Below are 22,938 nucleotides of genomic sequence, written 5' to 3'. Positions count from 1 at the left end.
TGTAGGTTCATCAATTTTAACAAATGTACCACTCCACCGGGGATGCTAAGAGCTAGGGAGGCTATGCATGTATGGGGGTAGAAGGTATACGGGAAATCTCTGTACTTTCATTTTTGCTGTGAACCTAAATCTGCTTTAATATATAAAGTCTTTAAAGAAAAGATAATCAATCACATGGAAGAATACTGTAGAAAAATAACTTCTCACGGTTTCTAAGCTTTGTTACCTGTATGATATCGATTACTTCATCAAAGTTTGTTCCTGGAAACTTCACCTCTTCTTCATCTACCTTCGTAAATTCTGGGGTCTAAGAAAGCATTTTCAAAAACATTGTGCTTAATATCTTTTTAATTTATACATAATTTATCATATTTCCACTCATAAGATAAGCTTGTAATTACATGGCCCTATTTTTTAAAATTTTAATATACTGTTAAGAATTGATTTCATTAAGTAGATGAAATCCAAGATAGTTTCAAAGCCATCAGGTTTCATTCCAATAGCTATCAAAAATTAAACATAACTTTTTGTCAATGATTCCACCAACAAAGCAACTCAAGTTGATAGGATTATGATTTCTCTCCTACAGTTAAAACAAAGTATTCATATATTAGATATGTAAGTATACATATATACAAAGTCACAAAAAGACAGATACAGAATCAAATAAATTAGAAAGTTATTATACAAATTTAGCCTCTAGTCCTCACTTGATATATAATCTAGTCCCCCAAACCACAGTAGCCTCTTCCTGAAAGCAGAATGGTAAACAGTCCAAAGAACTATTTGTAACCATATATTCTAATAAACTTCTGGTGAAAAAAAATTACTGATGAAAAAACTAAATGAGGCACAATTGCCATTTAGGGTTTCTATTTTACTATTTCTGATCAAGAAAAATTGTTGGTGTTCTCCCTCTCCTTAATCGTATCCTCAAGGACCACATTTGCTTACAACAGATGAAAGCTGGGGAAAGTTACAGGGTTATTTCAGTGTGTAGTAAAGTCAGAGCTTCATTACTTGATAGCAAATAAATACTAGGGAGAAACGCCTATTTTTGCATCATGTCAATATTATATTGACAAAGTAACACCCCAAAATATGAACTCCAAACATCACTATGAAATGCACATTTAGAAAAACTATAATTTGATTCCTGTCTAAATCAAGTTTCTTCTCCAAAGAAACAGAAATCTCCTCTTCACAGATGAGACAGATGAGCTTCACAGATGAGCTTGTTTAAGCTACCAAAAAGCTACACTGAAGATTATCACTTTCACAATGTTTATATATATAAGGATCTTAAACAAACTTTCTTTTTCAAGTTCAACAGCAATACTAGATTCATGTTGAATCTTTTCCTTTAAAAATTAAATTATTATACCAAACTATACAATGGAAGACTTTGCATGGAATAATATTAGTTAAGCTCCATAATCAGACATTACTCAAAATTATACGATAGATTTCTGGGTACCTGTATCCAGGTTTTCAGAGGAGGAGATTCTTCTTTGGGACTAGGCACAGATAAATCAACATCAGCACTACCATTTGAAATGCTATCAATATCCACATTGGGCAATACCTAAAACAGAACACAACATCCAGCTTTCTATTCATCATTTTGACTTAACTATTTGTCAGTCTATACATCAATAACACACATTTACCTTTCTATTAAGAAGTCAATGGATAACAATCTTTTAAGTAATGAAAGCATATTTTATAAAATTTAGAAAATAAAGGGAGACACATAAAATCCTATCTTAAGATAACTTTATTTTCACTCTTCCCTTTATCTTTTTACTATCTACTTTTTACTATTTATTTCTGATTTCTCATTTTAATTAGGTCATAAGCACCTTTCATAATTATATTTTAAATAACTATGTAATATTTCAAAAAATATGCAAGCCTCAATTATTTAACCATTTTCCAGTTGGTAAACATTTATGATATACCTAATATTTCCACTATTACATCATCGCAAAAAACGTCATATATATAGGTTTTTTCCCCTAAACTTTGAATTATTTCATTATTCTAGATAGCCAGATACTAGATAAACTTCCTGAGTCACAGTGCATGAATATTTAAAATTCTTGATAATTAATGTCAAAATGCAGTCCAAATGAGTTCTATTTATGTCACCAAAAACATAATATCATTGTCTCAGCAATAAGTTTTTAAATGGAGGTATATTATTGTTATTTTAATTTGCATTATCTTGGTGACTAGCATGATTTAAATTTATTTTCTTACTCATGACTGTATTTCCTCTTCTGGAGGGTCCTACCTAGGTTCTTTGAATATTTCTGGATTTGTATCTACTTTCTTACTAATTTATGGAAGTTTTCAGATTTAAAAACTAATCCTTTCTTATGTACTGACTGTATGTTTTCCTTTTGATAAGGAATTTTTTATATTGGCTTCAGTTTTAGATTTTATAGATTCAAATCTTTTTTTTTTTAATTTTTTTAATTTTTTAATTAATTTATTTATTTACTTATGATAGTCACAGAGAGAGAGAGAGAGGCAGAGACACAGGCAGAGGGAGAAGCAGGCTCCATGCACCGGGAGCCTGATATGGGATTCGATCCCGGGTCTCCAGGATCGCGCCCTGGGCCAAAGGCAGGCGCCAAACCGCTGCGCCACCCAGGGATCCCAGATTCAAATCTTTTATTATATGTAGGTTTTCTTCACTCATAGCCAGACTTAGTTTCAGCTTTGATAAAGATCCCATGCTATCTTCTAATTCTGCTATTTTTACATTTTACAGTTATACTTTTGCCTATTGCCTATTTAGAATTCATATGCCATAGTGGAAGGTTAAAGCTGATCTATTTTCCACATTATTAATCAATTACAACATATATTATTTCACTTATGAGACTCCTATTTCCTACTGATACATGAAGTAACTATCACATATTACATTCCTTTTCTATTTTTTTTAATTAAAAAAAATTTTAAGACTTTTTATTTATTTATTCATGAGAGACACAGAGAGAGAGAGGCAGAGACATAGGCAGAGAGAGAAGCAGGCTCCATGCAGGGAGCCCTATGTGGGACTTGATCCTGGGACTCCAGGATCACTCCCTGGGCTGAAGGCAGGAGTCCTTCCTGAGGAGGGAAGGTGAGCCACTCAGGTGTCCCTCAATTTTTTTTTAGAGTGAGAGAGTGCATACACAAGTGGGGGAGAGGAACAGAGAGAGAGGGAGAATCTTAAGCAGGTTCCATGTCTAGTGCAGAATCCAATATGGGGATCTATCTCACAACCCCGAGATCATGACCTGAGCTGAAATCAAGTTAGATGTTTAACTGACTGAGCTACCCAAGCAGTGTCCCATGCTACATTCTTTTTTAAATAACCAAGGCTATTCCTGAAATATGACCTTATACGGGTCCAGTATCAAAACCCTTTGTTTTTTCAAATATCAAAATGATCCTTAAAATAAAATTAAAGAAAACAAACAAAAATAAATAAAACAAACAAAAAATAAATACATGGTTGGGGGGATTAAATTACAATATGACTTAAATTATATATTAACTTAGGAAGAATTGACAACTTGAATATTTAATCTTCACACATAAGTTCTCTTTCCATTCATTCAAACTTTGTATATATTTAAAGTTATACTTATTCTTTTAAAATTAATTATAATATACTGTTCAACTGTTCCCCTTGGAATATCATCATGTCACCTGGGTATGAGTCACCCAGGTGACTTAAAGTCACCTTATCATGCAGACATCACATTAATATCAGTTTTAAAGAACAAAAGACCCATAATGAAAGCAAAGTTTTCATGAAGCAATGTAATAGATTTTAAGTGCTAAAGTTAAGACAAAGACTTTTTTTTTCCTTAAAATTTTCTATTTATGACATACCTGTACAGTAAGCTGAGGAGGATCTTTTTTTTCCGACTTCATTTCTATAATTGCAATGTTAGGTTTCTTTATACCAGTTTCCATTTTTCGTGATGATGGAGGAATAGAAGTAGTCACTGTTACAGGGTGTGGCTTGTTTATAATTACTCCAGTGGGTGGCATGGAATCACTATTACTTTGGGTTTGTCCTAAAAAGTTTGGGGAAGAGATAAGTCAACTACAGAAATAAAGGGAAAAATCAAACACATAGCCTAGATCTTTACAGCTGAATTCTCATCTGAAAAGGAAGTGCTATCTGCAATCACCTTTCCTTCTATTATCGCCACTGTCAACATACTCACCACATCATCCTTTCAACAGCAACTCACAACCAAGTGCTCATATGTGCCAGACACTTCACATACCCTAATTTAACCCTCAAAATGAGCCAAGAGATATTAATATTATCCACATTTCACAGCTGAGAAAATAGGTTTAGAAACAACATAATTTGCCAGAAGTCATAACTGTTTATAAACAGCAAAGCCAAGACTAAAAGCGTAGTGTGTTACTCTGTATTATATTTATTCCCAAATCTTCATAGAGCAACAATGGACAGAAAAAACCAACAACAAAATACTAGTGATTGGCTACCAATAAATAGCACGTACTCCCACTATTTGGTAATTATCACAGCTGTCAGGAACTTAGCTTTCACTTCAAAAGTTCCATTTATTTCCTAGATTTCAAAATAAAGAGGGACTGTACAGTGCACTCTTTAAAAGCAGACTTTAAAGCCAGACTGACTGGGTTTGAATCCCAGCTCCATTCTAATTATGTAGCCTTTGACAAATTACTTAATTCCTTTGTGCCTTGGCTTCTTCATTTATAAAACTGGTACATTACCATGTGTTTTACAGGGTAGATTAAATAAATTAACATATGTAAGGTGCTTAGATCTGTCCCTGGCACACCGCAGGAACTTTATAAGTATTAGCTACTACATTAGCAGAAGGCATGTTTGAACAGACATAGCTACCAAGTTGACATGCCATTAACTCACAATATCAAAAATGAAAAATTCTCTCTTATGTTGGAAAATATTCATATTTAAATCACTCATCAACATTAAGAAAGAATAGCAAAGACACTAAAAGAAAAAGATAGCTAACTAGAATTGAAGAGCTGTTGTAGGAACAAAAATGATTTGTTAAATTTTTATAATAATGAGTCTGAGAGACCTCAAATAAGTAAATAACCAACAACTACTGCCTTAGAATACACAGCCATGCAATTTTTACTTACCACAGCCTAGTTCAAAAGTACATAAAATTATTTTAAAGAACTTCACCTATGACATGACATTAAACTACTTAAAATTTTTGATATCTTTATTATGAATATCTATAACATATCTAAACTTTTAAAAATTTTGTTTCATCTACAGCAATGTATTATAAAATACCAAAGGCATGTTGTTTCCTGTGAGTGAAACTATAGCAGGAACCCATTATTTTAGAGAGTGCCTACTACACGGAGTAAGACACATTCTGAGGCCCTACTGAGGCCCTACCCACAAATATAACACACAGAGTTAGGGACTCTCATGTAAGGGAGAAAGGTAAGGGACTATCATGTCATTTTGAAAGTTCTGCCAACTGCTGATAAGAATTTAAAATTTACCCTGTGTATTTTGTTGGGACTTACCTAAAAGAATAGCCATAGGAATTAGATGACCTTCCAAGGTACCTGAAAGAGTAGGCATTTCTCTGCTTGGGCTGAACAAGTACTGCTGATCACCAGGAGGCAGCACAGTAGTAACAGAATGTTGTGGTTTAGAATCCATTTTCACAGGTTTTGTTGCATAAAAGTCAGTTTGTGTTCTTATTGACTTGACTTTAGTGCCTGTAATCATTATCGGTGGCAGAGACTTTAAAATATTACTTGGACATCTATCCAGCTAGAAATACAGTAACTCTTCTTCACAGAAAGATCTCCAAAATAGAAGTAACATACAAACCAGGGGCTGGCAAAAACTTTCTCTCAAAAGGTCAGACAGTAAACATTTTAGTCTCATGGGTCCTGTGCTCTCAGCTACAACATCTCAATTCTGCCACTATAACATGAAAGCAATCATGCTACAGTCACAAATAAATGAGTCCAGCTATGTCCCCATATCATTTACAAGAATAGGCAGTTGACTTGCATTGTAGGCCATGGTTTCTGAACCCCCACACAACTACTATGACAAAATAGATTCAATGATTTAAGTGAATGTGGAGAAAAAGGAACTCTCACGCACTATTAGTAGAAATGTAAATTGGTATAGCCCTGTGGAAAACAGTATGCAGTTTCCTCAAAAAATTAAAAATAGAAACACCATATGATCCAGTAATTCCATCACTGAATACCAAAGAAAACAAAACCACTAATTCAAAAAGATATGTGCATCCTTATGTTAGTTGTAGCATTATTTATAAAAGCCAAAATATGGAAGTAATTTAAATGTCCAAAAATAGACAAATGCATAAAGATGTGGTGTATCTATAGTGGAATATTATGCAGCTACAAAAAAGGATGATTGTGCTATTTGAGAAGACATGGATGGACCTAAAGGGTATTATTCTAGTGAAATAAATCAGACTGAGAAAGACAAATACCATATGATCTCACTCATATGTGGAACTTAAGAAATGAAACAGATGAACGTAGGAGAAGGGAAGGAAAAATAAGATGAAAACAGGTAGACAAACCATAAGAGGCTCTAGGAAACAAACTGAACGTTGCTGGAGGGGAGAAGGGTACTTGTTATAATAAGCACTGTTATAATGCAACTGATGAATCACTAAGTTCTACTCTTGAAACTAATATTACAGTATATATTAACTAAATTGAATTTAAAAAAACATGCCAGCACAGAATATCAGAAATTTACCAAATTTGGCAGTGAGATTACAGAAGATACATTTTCTTTTTTTTTTTTTTTTTAAGGTTTTATTTATTTATTCATGAGAAACACAGAGAGAGGCAGAGACACAGGCAGCGGGAGAAGCAGGCTCCTCACAGGGAGCCTGATGTGGGACTCAATCCCGGATCCCGGGATCACACCTGAGCTGAAGGCAGGCGCTCAACCGCTGAACCACCCAGGCATCCCCAGAGGATATAATTCTTACAAAGCTTTTTTTTTTTTTTTTAATTCAAACACCATGTAGTTTTTAAATATAAAATTATTAAGCCTTAGTTATGAGAGGAAATGTCTATAGCAAGGATAGAAAATTATCTATTGAGGCCTCTAGCCCATAGAAAAATTTTTATTTTTGCTTTTATTATGCTCAATAAACACAAGTTTTCTTTGTTAAAAAAAAAACAAAAAAACAAAAAAACGGGCAGCCCAGGTGGCTCAGCGGTTTAGCGCCGCCTTCAGCCCAGGGCCTGAACCTGGAGACCTGGGATCAAGTCCCACGTCAGGCTCCCTGCATGGAGCCTGCTTCTCCCTCTGCCTGTGTCTCTGCATCTCTCTCTCTCTCTCTCTGTGTGTGTGTCTCTCATGAATAAACAAATAAAATCTTTAAAAAATAATAAAATAAAAAATAAAAATAAACAACAACAACCCTCCCATCAGACCTATAAATCAGAGAATAAAATGATAGTTGCCAGAGGAGAGGTGGACAAAGTGGAAGAAGGGGAGTGGGAGATACTGTCTTCTAGTTATGGAATGAATAATTCATGGGAATAAAAGGCAAAGCATAAGGAATACAGTCAGTCAATGGCACTGTAACAGCAGTGTAACAGGGTAGATGGTTAGCTACACTTGTAGTAAAGGAAGCATAATGTATAACTTTGTCAAATCACTAAGTTGTATATCTGAAATTAATGTAACATTGTATGTCAACCATACTCAAATTTTAAAAAAAAAGGAAAAAGAAAAGCATATAAAAAGTTAAAAACATAAATATAACATCAGATTGTGAAAAGTGCTATGAAGAATAATAAGGCTAAAAAAAAGAATAATAAGGCTGAGCAAGAGGATAAGAAAGGTGTAGGAGATCATCTTTTGGATAGGATGGTAAGGGTAGACTTCTCTGAGGAAATAGCATCTAAGAGCAGAGGTCCAATTAACTGAGAAAGTAAGCCATACAAACGTCTGAGGGAAAAGCTCTTCAGGTAGAGAATATGACAGGCACCAAGGCTCAAGAATAAGCATGTTTCCACAGGTTCTCAGTCACTTCTACCATTAAAAGGGTTACTTAAAATTAATTTTGGATTTTTAGTATTTTAAGACCTCAAGTTATGTTTTGCAAAGGCTTTCAAAAGCCCAAATATAAGTTAATAACAAAGCCCCAATAAATAAGAGGAAATAGGGTTAAATATCATCCATAAGCTATACACTTCACTGAATAGTATCAGTAGGATTTCTAGATAAACTGATACCCTATATGATCACTTAATCTTTAGAAAAGAGAAAGGGAAAACTAAAAGCAATACCACAGCTCCAATTTCCAGAAAGGATAAGAAACAAAAATGAGTTGGTATCCACTAGTTAGGCCATACTGTTGAAATTTACTGGCTGCTAAAGTAAAAGCTAAGGTATTTCTAAATTTAACCAAAGTCAAGAGACTGGATATCTAATGAAGAGTTATATTTAAATATACCAGAGAGAAGTGCCCGGATGGCTCATTTGATTAAGTGTCTGATTCTTTTTTTGTTGTTTGTTTTAAGATTTCATTTATTTATTTGGGAAAAAGATAGTGTGAAAGAGAGCAAGAGCAGGGGGAGAGGGAGAAGCAGGCTCCCTGCTGAGAAGAGAGCTTGATGTGGGGCTCAATCCCAGGATTTCAGGATTTCTGAGCTGAAGGCAGACACTTAACTGACTGAGCCACCCAGTCGCCCCAAGTGTCCAACTCTTGACTTCCGTGCAGGTCATGATCTTGGGTATGGGATCAACCCCTGTGGTGGGCTTCATATTCAGCGAGAATCTGCTTAAGGATTCTCTTTCTCCCTCTCCCTTTGCCCCTCCCACCCACTCACACAGGCACACATGTGCACGTTTTCTCTAAAATAAATAAGTCTTCAATAAATAAATATACTAGTGAAATAGCAGAGGTGAGCCAAAACACAGTAATAAATGAAGTTATTTTTAGTGGTGTACAAAAGTACCAAAAATATTTTTTATTTTTTCACCTTTACTACCTAAGGCTCGAGAATAAAGAAAACTGCAAAAATGTCATAAGCACTTTTATGATAATATGCAACAATGGCTGATCTTCATTCTTTCATAAAGAACATGATAGAGCAATGTCTTCAAGGAAATGTCCACTTTCCCCAGATATAATTTAAATTGTTCAAGACATCATCTCATAAATGTAAATTTTAATCATACTTTATAAGAAGATACCACCTAACCCTATCTTTTCCCCCACTTATTCCTATTTTATGCATTGAGATAGTCTATTTCTTCCTACTCTTAGAAGGAATTATTTTCCATTCCTAAGCAGTATATAATTTGAACTGAAGTTATGAGTTACAAAAAAAAAAAAAAAAGGAAAAAACTAAACATTACATATTAAACTGACAGCATAAATAAATGAAGTCTGCCACAGAAAAATGAGGTTCCTTACCTTTAACTCGTTCTATTACTTTTGGTCTCTGTGGTTTGGATTTGGGAGATGGAGAATTAAATCGGAGATATGGTCCTTTTTTAAGAGTGCTGCGATGGCCCTGATAAATTGGTTTTCCATAAATTTGTAACATATAATCCTCATCTTGTAACACTGCAGTTGCTTTCAAAAATCCCTAAGTACACAAAGTTATTCAGCTCACCAAAAAAAAATAGCCATCAGACATCTCATTTTTCTAAGGCCCTCTTTTCCCAGCTTAAGAACTATCATAAAAATTAGCAGGTCAGAAAAATCCTCTATTTTAAATGATTCAAATTCTAGATATAATTTTCAAACTATAGCTTTAGAGTTTTAGGGTTTCAGTGACATGAAAATTAAATATAAAAATCATCCACTCAAAAAACATAAAGGTTCTTATACTACTGAGTATATTTTTAGCACCAAAAAAGTAAGGTTTAAACACATTTTATCTATTTATTGTATTCAGTCACAATAATATAACATAAATCAAGTCTTTGAATATTTTTCTACATTCCTAATCAGACCTTCAATCATAATTTAAATGCTACAATAAGGTAACATTTATTGAGGATCTACTAAGTGCTCAGCCCTGAATTAGATACTTTATTAATGTGCCCAACAATCCGTATTTGGCTGTAAGAAAGATACAGTCTAATTACAGCAGCCAAAAACATACCCTCCACAGCATCTAGTACCAAACCTCACAATCACTAGGCACTAGACATACTTGTTACACTGAAAAATAAACAAAAATACATATGTTCTCATATATACATACAACAATGAAATACAATTTTGAGTACCAGAAACTAGAGAATCTAACTTTTGGACTAGGTGATATATACCAGCTATAACTAAAATATTATGTTTCTAAATGTGAGATCTAAGAAGGAAGAAATTAGGTTTTTTTGTACACTGCTACATTAGGAATACCCAAAAACCTAAATAATAGTTTAAATATAGTTTACATTTATATAGCCCTTATTTTTAAAATTTTCATATTCACTTCATTATTTATATATAACTTAAAGGAAATGAAATGATCAGTTATAATGCAATCTTCATGTCACAAAACCAGAGCAAGATCTTACTTTTCTCTCTTTCTGTAGATTTGAAGCAGGCATGCTCCTCATGGGTGGATTTCTAAAATGTTCCTCTTTTTGTTTTTGAGGATGTTTTCTTTGAATTACAGAACTATTTACTGTTTTGTCTTGTATGTTAGTTTTAATATATTTACTCATATTCTGAGTTTTAATATCTTTACTCATATTCTGAGCTTTCTTGGTCCTTTGATTCTTCTGATCAAACCTCTTTGGTTCATAATCTTTTCTTGCCAGTTCATCCTTAATATAATCAAAATTAAAATTACTTAAAACCTACCCAAGTAATGCTTTCACATCTAAAATATAAGAATTTATTTATTATAGAAATATACTTTAGCAATGCTTTATAAATAAATTACATTGACTTACATATGAATAAAAACTCTGGAAATAAAAACTCAAAAGATTACTGCCTTATGGAGCAGGGGGAACGAGAAATAGTAGACGAGATACAAGATCAGGAGGACACTTTTTCATTATACACCTTACATTTTTTTGATGTTCAAACCGAAGGACTACAGTAAACATTCAAAAAGTTTAAAAAAATAAATTTCAAAGAAATAAACAATTTTGTAATAAAACTCTGTAATAAATATTTATAAATTAACATTGTTTGAAGATTTAAACACACTTTGTAATGAATTCATATTAACAGAGTGACCTATATTTGTCAGTTGTCTGCAGAGCCAAAACTAATCTCCAAATCTTCTATTAGCTCAATTTTTATTTTATTTTATTATTTTTTTTGGGTGCATCACATTGTAGATAACAACATTTCTTTATATCATGAGATATATTTTTTTAAACAACAAAGTTTAAAAATACATTTTAGTGGCTGTGGAAATGGAACTGACACATCGTCTTGCCACCATTGTGAGTAAGCACATACACCTGTCTTACAGCCAGAAAAAAACACTTTGCACCCAAAGATGAAAATAACAGGTTACTTTGTCTAGTTCTGCTTCCTCAAATGTATAAAATTTTAAGAATTTCTGTAAACTACTTACCCTCTAATAAAAACAACTCTCCTAGATTTTTGCAATGCTAATGTCTGAAGATACACTGTGAGCTTTGGGATGTGAGAAAGTGGCATCTTTTTCATCTAGAAATGACTTCTGTAAACTTAGTAACCTTAGAAATCTTGTATGGTATTTTCCCTTTAAATAACTTTGCTGTTTTTACTTTGACAAGCCAGTGCTTCTAAATCTACTGTCTTGAAACATTTTTATTTATTTATTTTTTTTAATTTTTATTTATTTATGATAGTCACACAGAGAGAGAGAGAGAGGCAGAGACATAGGCAGAGGGAGAAGCAGGCTCCATGCACCGGGAGCCCGACGTGGGATTCGATCCCGGGTCTCCAGGATCGCGCCCTGGGCCAAAAGCAGGCGCTAAACCGCTGCGCCACCCAGGGATTCCTCTTGAAACATTTTTAAAGTATATTTTCTTCTTCTCTAAATGCTTTTCCTAAATTTTTTTCAAATTACTCATATTTTAGTTATTGACCCACAATTTGCCACATAAGAGCTATAATTTATGAGAAGAAGCACTTGCTAGGTAAAATGAAACTCATTACTAAGAAAAGAATACAAAATGAAATTACAAATATGTATAAGTAGCCTTATACATAAGGAATATTTTGAAAATAAGTATGGTACTTAGAAATTGTCTCTTAAGGGGTGCCTGGGTGGGTCAGTGAGTGAGCATCTGCCTTCGGCTCAGGTAATGATCCTGGAGTCCAGGGATCAAGCATTGCATCGGGCTCTCCACTCAGCGGGAAGTCGGCTTCTCCCTCTGAATCCCTCCCCCTCTCATGTTCTCTTTCTCTCTCTCAAATAAATAAATAAATAAAATCTTTAAAAAATAAAGATATTACCTCTTGAGAATTCACTTAATTCTGTTTTTTTCTAATACCCACCTGAATTTCTGCAGAAATAGTTTTAATCCATTCATCCACTGTCTTTCTGATCCGGATCTTCTCTGACATCTCTCTAAAAAAGGGAAAAAAAGAATTGTCTTAAATTAGCATTTAATGTTCTGAGACTAGGACCTAGATCAGGTCTCTTATCTAGTTTTGAATCTACTATGTAGCCCAACAGCTTTCCTTTGAAAAGGAAAAACCAATATTATTAGTTTTCATCAAATGTCTGTACCATGTCTGGATAGATCCCTGAAGATATATACCAAAGAGATAACAAAAATTAAAGGAAAATTTTACATCTGTAAAATTTAATAGCCACATGTATATATCTAAATTTTAACTTTATAGTGAGTGTCAAAGGAAACAGAGAACCTTTTCAAAATACTGTGAAACACATTAAGCAAAATGAAGCACATAGAAAAATAATTAAGAAAGCCTATAACAGGCAGTTTCATAAATAACCTTGGGATGCCAACATCCTGTCTTACCTGTTAGTAGATAGAGCATTGATAAATGAATACATGGCAGCTCCATCTTTTGCACGAATAATAGCCTCCAGGTTTTCTTCGAGGACTTTTTTATTGTTTTGTACTCCTCTCAAAATCTTCTCAGCATCTTTCAAGATGGATCTCTTATTGGTTGTTTGAAGCTTAATGGAATTCTGTGGAAGATCAGCAAGCCTTGACATAATCAGAGATTCTTTTGGCTTAAAAAGAAAATAAGGTAAAAATGTTACCATATAAAGTTCATATTAATTATTTTATTTTATTTTAAGATTTTATTTATTTATTCATGAGAGACAGAGAGAGAGGCAGAGACATAGGCAGAGGGAGAAGCAGGTTCCATGCATGAGCCTGATGTGGGACTCGATCCCATAACTCCAGAATCACACGGTGGGCTGAAGGCAGGCACTAAACCACTGAGCCACCCAGGGATCCCCCATATTAATTATTTTAATGCAAACAAGAGGTATTACTATAGTTGTGGCCATACATTATGCCAATATATTCTAAGGACTCAATCTGTCAAATTGAAGAGCTATTAAACAGAACTTGGCTGATGGTAACTACATTTACTCTGGTTAGCATTTTAAATTTGTTGAACCTCTATCTTGTACACCTGAAACTAACATAATATTGTATGTCAACTATAGTTCAATTAAAAATAAAAATTAAAACATGAAATTGGCAATTAAGGTTTCTTTCCATTTAGAAGTATTAACGTGAATGTTAAGTGAAATAGGGATGGGAAGCCCATAGAAGTGCTGGGCAGTCCAGTAGCCAATAAAAGTTATTATCTGGGAAAGAAAGCTAAAACAATATAAGAATAAGCTGGCATGAAGTAGGCATGGCAGACACTTTGTATTGGATAAACAGGTGTTATTCACAGTTCTCTTTCCCCCTTTTTTCCTCTCCAATAGTAGCTGGAAAGCTCGTAGTAGCCAAGGAGCCAGGAATAGAGATCACTTAGGGAGGGCTCCTGGCAAAGTTTTATAAAGAGAACCGACAGGGCCTGACATGTCTTTTTCAGTACTTTGTCTTTATCCTTCTGCTAGCTTTCTGTCCTGGTAAATTCTGTATTTCTTCATAATTTTTACCTTTACTAAACCTCATCAATTTTAATATCCTATTCCCACTTTACCTGGAGTATGCCATTTGTTTCTTTCCTCTTTTGGCCAGGATCATGAAGAAAATCATCAGACCCCTGTACAGTCAAGTTAGCTGCTCCTAGTTCTTCATAGAAAGGAAATCTTTGAGATGATAGTGTATCAATGCTATGAAAGATTTAAAAATAAAGTTTCCTAAATTGTCATAAATTCAGTAAATATTTGAATACATAAATCTTTGATAACCTCTTAGTTATACAGTACTAAACGCTGTACTTTTATACTGTAAAATGAAATTAATTCATTAAGTGATTAAGCATATCAAACACAGAAAATCACATGATCCAAAGTTACTCTGACCAGACTGGTTTAGGCATAGCAGGAAAAGAGCAGGAAAAGGTTTTGCTTTGAAGAAGAGAACATCCAGAAGCTCTTCAAGAAGGGTAGAGTAAGAAACTCTAAAAATCCCCTCCTCAGGAAGAGCAAAGAGAACACTAGGAAAAATGTTCAAAATCAGCATTTCCAGAACTCTGGAAATGAAAAGCTTGCAACAGCCCAAGGAATATTTAATCAAGAAATGACTGACTTTTATTAAGGACAGCAAGCTTTATGATATTTTTAATTTGCTTCATTCCAAGAACCCTTTCCCCAACTCTCCAGCAGCCTTAAAAATTAACAGCTGCACAATCCTTTTTGCTGTGAAAACCAACAGCCTAACAACCACTCAAAAGGGCAGAACAGGTTTGGAGCTCCTCAGAAAGCCCATTCACAGGGCTTCTCTTTATTTGACCTGACTCAGAGCTAGCTCGGTGAGAAACCCTAAGGGCAGATCAGTTTTTTAAAACAGTAGCAAGTGTTTAACATCTAGCTGCCTAAGGTGGCTATAGCAGTTGAGACAAACAAGAGGAATGCCAATAAACTAAAACTCAGGGGAATGAGATGTCCATGGTGGAGCTTTGAAAAGCCCTAACACATTACTGCAGATCACATTACTGCAGATCTAGAATGCCCATGTACAGGGCTCAGCGAATGCTCAAGCAAGATACGAGAAAAGCCTAATCTCTCATGTCTGGCTGACCTTGAGGCTCTCTGCAAGTTAGAAGTTAAGGTTAAGACAGACTTATAAAGTGCCAGAGCACTGAAGATGTGCCCCCACACCACACACACATGCATTCATGTGTGCGTGTGTGCATGTGCGCACATCCCCAAACACACAGCCCCTTGATACCCAGAGGGAGATTTATAGGTTCATTGTAGGTAAGGAAGTCTCTTTCTAATCACTAGCAGACTTAGCTAAACAGAGACCCACCACACGTGACAAAGAACACAAACTTTACAGAACTCACCCAGGAAAGTCACTAAACAAATAGCAACAACATATCCTGGGAGATGGAAGAATCTGATTTTCTGAGTTGCCACACTGTATTATTTGAAATGTCCAATTTCCAACAAAAGTTATAAGACACAAAAAGAAACAAAAAAAAGTCTAGTTCAGGGATCCCTGGGTGGCGCAGCGGTTTAGTGCCTGCCTTTGGCCCAGGGTGTGATCCTGGAGACCCGGGATCGAATCCCACATCAGGCTCCCGGTGCATGGAGCCTGCTTCTCCCTCTGCTTGTGTCTCTGCCTCTCTCTCTCTCTGTGACTATCATAAAAAAAAAAAAAAAAAAAAAAAGTCTAGTTCATACACAGGAAAAAGCATAGTCAATAAAAACTGTGCTTGAGGAATTCCAAATACTGGACTTACCAGGCAAGGACTATAAGTTAGCAATTACTGAAGGAAACTATGTTCAAAGAATTAAAGGAAAGTATATACATGAATGAAGTCTTACTAAGTAAAGATATCAATAAGGAGATAGAAACTATTTAAAACAAAGAAAGAAAACCTAAACAGAATTTCTAAAGTTGAAGAATACAATAACTGAAATGTAAACTTCAACAGAGGGGCTAAATAGCATATTATAGTTGGCAGAAAAAAGAATCCATGAACTTATAGATAAGTTATTGAGACTATCCCATCTGAGAAACAGAGAAAAAAAAAAAAAGAACAAAGAAATTTTAACAGCCTCAGAGATCTGTGCAGTACCATTAAGTATACCAACAAACAACATAGTCCCAGGAGAAGAGAAAGGTTATGTGTACTATTAACTATATAAAGAAATAAAGGTCAAAAAAGCCCAAAATTTAATAAATATTAATCTACTCATCCAAGAAACTCAAAAAATTTCAGAAAGATAAACTCAAAGAGATCTACACTTAGATATATTATAGCCAAACTGTCAAATGACAAAAGACAAAGGGAGAATTTGGAAAGCAGAAAAATAATTCATCATATACAGGGGTTCTTCAAAAAGATTAACTGCTGATTTTCTATTAAAAAAACATTGAATCCAGAAGGCGGTGCTGACATATTCAAATTGCTGAAAGAAAAAGAATGACAAGAAAAAGAAATTTTTTTAACAATTATTTATTTGAGAGGGAGAAGCAGAGGAAGAGGGAGAGAATCTCCAGCAAACTCTGCTCACTGAGTATAGAGCCTGACACAAGGCTCCATCTCACAACACTGAAATCATGACCCAAGTCGAAATCATGAGTCAGATGCTCAACTGACCAAGCCATCTAGGTGCCCTTCAAAAATTCTATATCCAGCAAAACTACCCTTCAAAAGTAGAAATAGACCCATAGATCAATCGAATAGATAAAGCCCAGAAATAAGCCCACACTTATATAGTCAATTAATCTATGATAAAAGAGGTAATAGAGGTGCTTGAGTGGCTCAGTCTGTTAAGGGTCTAACTTCAACTCAGGTCATGATCTCAGGGTCCTAGGATCAAGCCCTGCATCAGGCTCCCTACTCAGTGGGGAGCTTGCCTTTCATTCACCCCCTCCCTGCTTGTGCTCTCTCATAAATAAATAAATAAATAAATAAATAAATAAATAAATAAATAAATAAAATCTTTTTTAAAAAAGACATAAGAATATACAATGAGGAAGACAGTCTTCAATAAATGGTGCTAAGAAAACTGGACAGCTACATGTAAAAAAAAAAAAAATGCACCATTTCTTACACCGTACACAAAAATAAACTCAAAATGGATTAAAGACATAAATATGGGATCTAAAATCATAAAGCCCCTAAAAGAAAACAAAGGCAGTAATCAGTAATCTGGTACTGGCCTAAGCAATATTTTTCTAGATATGTCTCCTGAAGTAAAGGAAACACCACCAAAAATAAACTACTGGGACAGTAAAGGAAACCATCAACAAAATGAACAGGCAATCTACTGAATAGAGGAGGATATTTGCAAATGATACATAAGTGGTTAATATCCAAAATATAAGAATTTATACAATTGTCAAAGAAAATTTATACAACTCAACACTAAAGAAATGGGCAGAGGACCTGGACATTTTTCCAAGGAAGACATTCAGATAGCCAACAGACACATGAAAAGATGCTCAACACGACTAATCATCAGGGAAATGCAAACCAAAACCATAATGAGATTATCACCTTACACCAGTCAAAATGGCTTGTATCAAAAAGATAAAAAATAACAAATATTAGTGAGGATATGGAGAAAAAGGAACCCTTATACACTGCTGGTAGAAATGTAAACTGGTACAGTCACAATGGAAAACAGTATGAAGGTTCTTCAAAAAATTAAAAAGTAGAAATAACATACAATCCAGTAATTCCAAAGGGGGGCATTAGAATTGGACATGTACCAAATGGGGTTAAACTCCAATTCGAAAAGATATACGCACTTCTATGTTTATTGTAGCATTATTTACAGTAGCCAAGATATAGAAGCAACCTAAGTGTCCATCAATAAATGGGATGAGTGTGGGCAGCCCAGGTGGTTCAGCAGTTTAGCGCTGCCTCCAGCCCAGGGCGTGATCCTGGAGACGAGGATCCTGGGATCGAGTCTCACGTCGGTCTCCCTGCATGGAGCCTGCTTCTCCCTCTGCCTGTGTCTCTGCCTGTCTCTCTCTCTATGTTTCTTATGCATAAATAAATAAAATATTTTTAAAAATAAATAAATAAATGGATGGGTGGATAAAAAATATATGCATATATATACAATGGAATATTGCTCAGCCATAAAAAAGAATGAAGTCTTGCCATTTGCAACAACATGAATGGATCTAGAGGGTACTATATGCTAAGTGAAAAGAGTTTGACAGAGAAAGATAAACATCATATGATTTCACTTGTATGTGGAATCTAAAAAACAAAACAAATGAACTAATAAAGAAAGCAGAAACAGAACCATCAATACAGGGAACAAACTGGTGGTTGCCTGAGGGGAAGGAGCCAAGTGGATGGGCAAAAAGGGGTGAATGGGAGAGAAAGGTACAAGTTTCCAATTATGGAATGAATAAATCATGGGGATAAAAGGTATAGTCCCGGGAAGGGAGTCAATGGTATTGTATTAAAAAAAATAAAAATAAAAATAAAAATAAAAATAAAAATAAAAATAAATAAAAATAAAAAAAAATAAATACAATGTTTTTGTTTATAACTCTTTTCATCTCCTATCTGATTTATTATTTTTTAAAGATTTTATTTATTTATTCATAGAGACAGAGAGAGAGACAGAGAGAGAGAGGCAGAGACACAGGCAGAGAGAGAAGCAGGCTCCATGCAGGGAGCCCGACGTGAGACTTGATCTCGGATCTCCGGGATCATGCCCTGGACTGATGGCGGCACTAAACCGCTGAGCCACCTGGGCTGCCCTCCAATCTTATTTAAAAGACAACTACATATAGCAATAATTATCAAGCTATATAGATAAGCTTATAATGTATAATAATGCAATATGCATTACAATAACAGCAGAATGAAAGGGGAAGGGAAGGAGCTATACTGGAACAAAGTTTGTGAATCCTATTGAAATTAAATTGGTATTAATCCAAACTAGATTGTTTTAAATTGAGATTTTAATTTTATAATCCCTAGGGTAATCACTCAGGAAACACCTCAAAAAGTATAATAAAAGAAGAAAATTAATACCTATTTAATATTAAAAAAGACAATATGGAGAAATAGTGGAATAAAAAAATACCTAAGACACAGAAAACATAGCAACAAGGCAGATATAAATCTTTTATCAGTAATTACATTAAAAGTAAATGGTCTAGAAGCACCTGGGTGGCTCAGTGGTTGAGCATCTGCTTTTGGCTCAGGGTGTGATCCCAAGCTCCTGGGGTCAAGTCCCACATCAGGCTCCTCACAGGGAACCTGCCTCTGTCTCTGCCTATGTCTCCACCTCTCTCTCTGTGTCTCTCATGAATAAATAAAATCTTAAAAAAAAAAAAAAAAAAAAAAAAAAAAAGCAAGCAAATGGCCTAAAACTGCAGTTTGGAGATGACAATACTAAAAACATAACTTATTTTAAGTTTTTATTACCATAGTTTCCATGACATTCAATATAAATAAAATTATCATGACCAAGAAGTACTTGATTTTTAAAAAACTATTAATGTAAAATTTCAGACATACACAAAAGTAGAAAGAATAGTATGATGAACTCCATATTCTCCATTCACCTTAATCATTAACTCATGGCTATTCTCATTTCATCCATAGTCTCAACCCAGTTTCCTCTACCCTGTACCAGATTATTTTTGAAGCAAATCTCAAATATCATTTCATCAAAAATAAATAATCTGGGTGGCTCAGTCAGGTAAGTGTCCAACTCTTAATTTTGGCTCAGGTCAGATCTCAGGGATATGAGATGGAGCCCCTCTACAGGATCCATGCTGAGGGTGGAGCCTGTTTAAGACTCTCTCTCTCTCCCTCTGCCCATCCCCTCCTCCCACCACACGCACACCTTTTTTCTCTCTCTCTCAAAATAAAAATAAAAATATTCTGCATTCATTAGAATTAATCTGCATTTTGAGAAATTTAGATACATTCATTTTATAACTATATTAAAGTGGTAGATATAGTAGCAGCAGAAAATAGTAAATCTAATATAATTTTTGGGCAGCCCCGGTGGCTCAGCAGTTTAGCACCACCTTCAGCCCAGGGTGTGATCCTGGAGACCGGGATCGAGTCCCACATAGGGCTCCCTGCATGGAGCCTGCTTCTCGCTCTGCCTGTGTCTCTGCCTCTCTCTCTCTCTCTCTGTGTCTCTCATGAATAAATAAATAAATAAAATCTTTAAAAAAAAAAAAAAAGAACAAAGCATAAAAAAATTATACTATTACTATTTTTTTAATGCTTTGGGTTTTTTTTAAGATTTTATTTATTCATGAGAGACATACAGAGAGGCAGAGACATAGGCAGAGGGAGAAGCAGGCTCCCTGGGGTAAACTTGGTGTGGGACTTGATACCAGGACTCTGGGATCATGCCCTGAGCCTAAGGCAAGGCTCAACGACTGAGCCATCCAGGTGCCCCAATCTAAGATAACTTTTTTTTTTTTTTTAAAGACTTTATTTATTTATTCATGAGAGACACACAGAGAGGCAGAGACACAGGCAGAGGGAGAAGCAGGCTCCACGCAGGGAGCCCGATGCGGGACTCGATCCCGGGTCTCCAGGATCACGCCCTGGGCCAAAGGCAGATGCTCAACCACTGAGCCACCCAGGCATCCCTAAGATAACTTTTAATAGCAATGCTATACATTTATCAAAATTCCTAAGAAAATTTTAGAAATATAAACAAAGCTATTTTCAATATAGCTTTTACTCCAATCTCTTGTTTTTTACCTGTCTCTCCTCTCAGGATTCCATCCTATTTTTGACCTAGTTAGTGAAGTTTTATCTGAAGGCTCACTTTTTCTTGTCAAAGAATCATGGTTACTCAAAATCTGTTCCAATAGTCTTATATTTTCTGTAATAAAAGAAATATAGTATCACTTTTAAAGTATTGATTCATTTCTTTTTTATATAACAGCTCATATATATTGTACTCAATTCATTCTATAATGTAGGTTTTAAATACACTCATCAAATAAAACCAAATATTTATAACTCATGAAAACCACACTGGTAAAATTTTAGGCCTGAATTTATTTCCATCACAGATAAAACTAATTTAAATGAGACATGTTATCATCACAAAGCCCAAAAAATTACATGATTTTTATCAATAGTTAAAGGGAGATTTGACTATTTCTTTATAGCAAGTGTTAGTTGAATCTTTCTCTTAATAACTTTTATCTATTATGTATTAGTGAGGTTGGTTTGCTTATTAAATAACTTTTATCTATTAGTGAGGTTGGTTTGCTTATTAAAGATCTTAGTATCCTTAAAATGCTTTAAATGCACCAAGACAAAACTCAAATGTATTTAAGTGATTCTGAGAATAAAAGCTTATATGTACCACTTTCACTTACTTTTACTAGAAGAGCTTTAAGGTTCTGTAACAAATTATTACTTTAGGTCATTTATAAAAGTTTTATTATCTATTAAATAGTTAATACCTTAACATTTTTTCTAACTGAACACAGTAATAAATGTTAAATTTCTCCAAGTTTGACTATTGAAATTCCCACCTAAAAACAATATAAAGTAACTTGCTCTAAAATAATCAGCCTTACCTTTAGCAAAGCATTATTTTTTATTAATAACAAAATTTGTTCATAAGAGGTTTAAATAACAACCTATTGAAAATAACCAGAATAATTATAACTGTATATTTCCAACTCCTTCTGCAAAGAATCTAAGAAGCTTGATTTCCCCATTTAAAGAAAAATACTGGGATGCCTGAGTGGCTCAGCGGTTGAGCGTGTGCCTTCAGCTTAGGGCGTGATCCTGGAGTTCCAGAATTGAGTTAAACATAGGGAAGCCTGCATGGAGCCTGCTTCTCCCTCTGTCTGTGTCTCTGCACAAGATAAACAAAATCTTAAATAATAAAAATAAAAAACAAAACAAAGAAAAATACTAAAAATAGAGACCCTACATTAGTTAGTACTAGGCACATAAGAGAATAATAAATAAGGAGTATGGAATCTGTTTAATTTGAGGTAGGTCTAATAAAGTAGTAGATGCTAGTTATGATTGCTTTATTACCTGTATGATCTGTCATCTCCATATTTTCTTTTTCTTCCTTAGGATTTTCCCTCTTTGATATTTTATCATCCTTTGAAACAGGTATAGGAGCAAACCTGCGAGGTGCTGGTGTCTCTAACGGAGATTTCTGCTTATCAAAATCTGTATCTTCAACCTCTCTAGAAAGAACTTTAATAGAAAAAATAAATAAATTCAACTTATTTTTAAAAAAAAACAAACTTTAATTTGTGAAGTGTTACTCTTTCTCAAATTTAAAAAAATAAAAACCAGAATTAGATACGATATTCAAATTAACAAGTACATAGAAATAATTCTATTCTCACTAGAAATCAAAATATAGCTATAAAAATTTTATACTGGGATGCCTGGGTGGCTCAGTGGTTGAATATCTGCCTTCAGCTCAAGGTGTGATACCGGAGTCCCAGGATCGAGTCCCACATCAGGTTCCTTGCATGGAGCTAAATGTCATTAAAGGATAGCCCTTGATTTTCATTAATTCATTCAATAATTTGAAAACACTTTCATTCATTTGGCGCTTTTTGAACTTTTTTTTTTTTTTAAATAGGCTCTATGCTGGGTGTGGAGCTTGAACTCCCCTTTCAACTCCCAAAGTGGGGCTTGAATTCAAAACCCTGAGATCAAGAACTGAGTTGAGATGGAGTCAGAAGTTCAACTAAGTCACCCAAGTGCCTCATTTACTCATTTATTTTAAATTCCAGAGGTTTAATACAAACACATTATGCATTCCTTTGTTACTATAAACAAAGATCTTTAA

At 34.4% G+C, this 22,938-nt stretch overlaps 1 protein-coding gene across 9 annotated transcripts in view; it reads right to left on the bottom strand.

Annotated features, from left to right (window-relative positions):
- KIAA0586 (protein TALPID3) overlaps positions 1-22,938 on the bottom strand; it is a 108,977-nt gene that overhangs the window by 70,929 nt on the left and 15,110 nt on the right. For all 9 annotated transcript variants that reach the window (XR_005363320.1, XR_005363318.1, XR_005363319.1 and 6 more), the window contains 11 exons: positions 22,164-22,331; positions 20,859-20,982; positions 14,178-14,310; positions 13,025-13,242; positions 12,534-12,606; positions 10,604-10,855; positions 9,492-9,666; positions 5,581-5,778; positions 3,895-4,082; positions 1,478-1,585; positions 227-307 (listed from right to left, as the gene is read on the bottom strand). Coding sequence is in view for 6 of the 9 variants with exons in the window: in XM_038544828.1 (XP_038400756.1) it covers positions 227-307; positions 1,478-1,585; positions 3,895-4,082; positions 5,581-5,778; positions 9,492-9,666; positions 10,604-10,855; positions 12,534-12,606; positions 13,025-13,242; positions 14,178-14,310; positions 20,859-20,982; positions 22,164-22,331 (1,718 nt within the window). In the remaining 3 variants the exon portion in view is untranslated. The remainder of the gene's footprint in view (positions 1-226; positions 308-1,477; positions 1,586-3,894; positions 4,083-5,580; positions 5,779-9,491; positions 9,667-10,603; positions 10,856-12,533; positions 12,607-13,024; positions 13,243-14,177; positions 14,311-20,858; positions 20,983-22,163; positions 22,332-22,938) is intronic.

Source organism: Canis lupus, chromosome 8, assembly GCF_011100685.1.
Source record: "Canis lupus familiaris isolate Mischka breed German Shepherd chromosome 8, alternate assembly UU_Cfam_GSD_1.0, whole genome shotgun sequence".
NCBI classification, from domain to species: domain Eukaryota; kingdom Metazoa; phylum Chordata; class Mammalia; order Carnivora; family Canidae; genus Canis; species Canis lupus.
The sequence above is the reverse complement of the archived record's forward strand: the minus strand, read 5'-3'. Positions and strand labels throughout refer to the sequence as shown.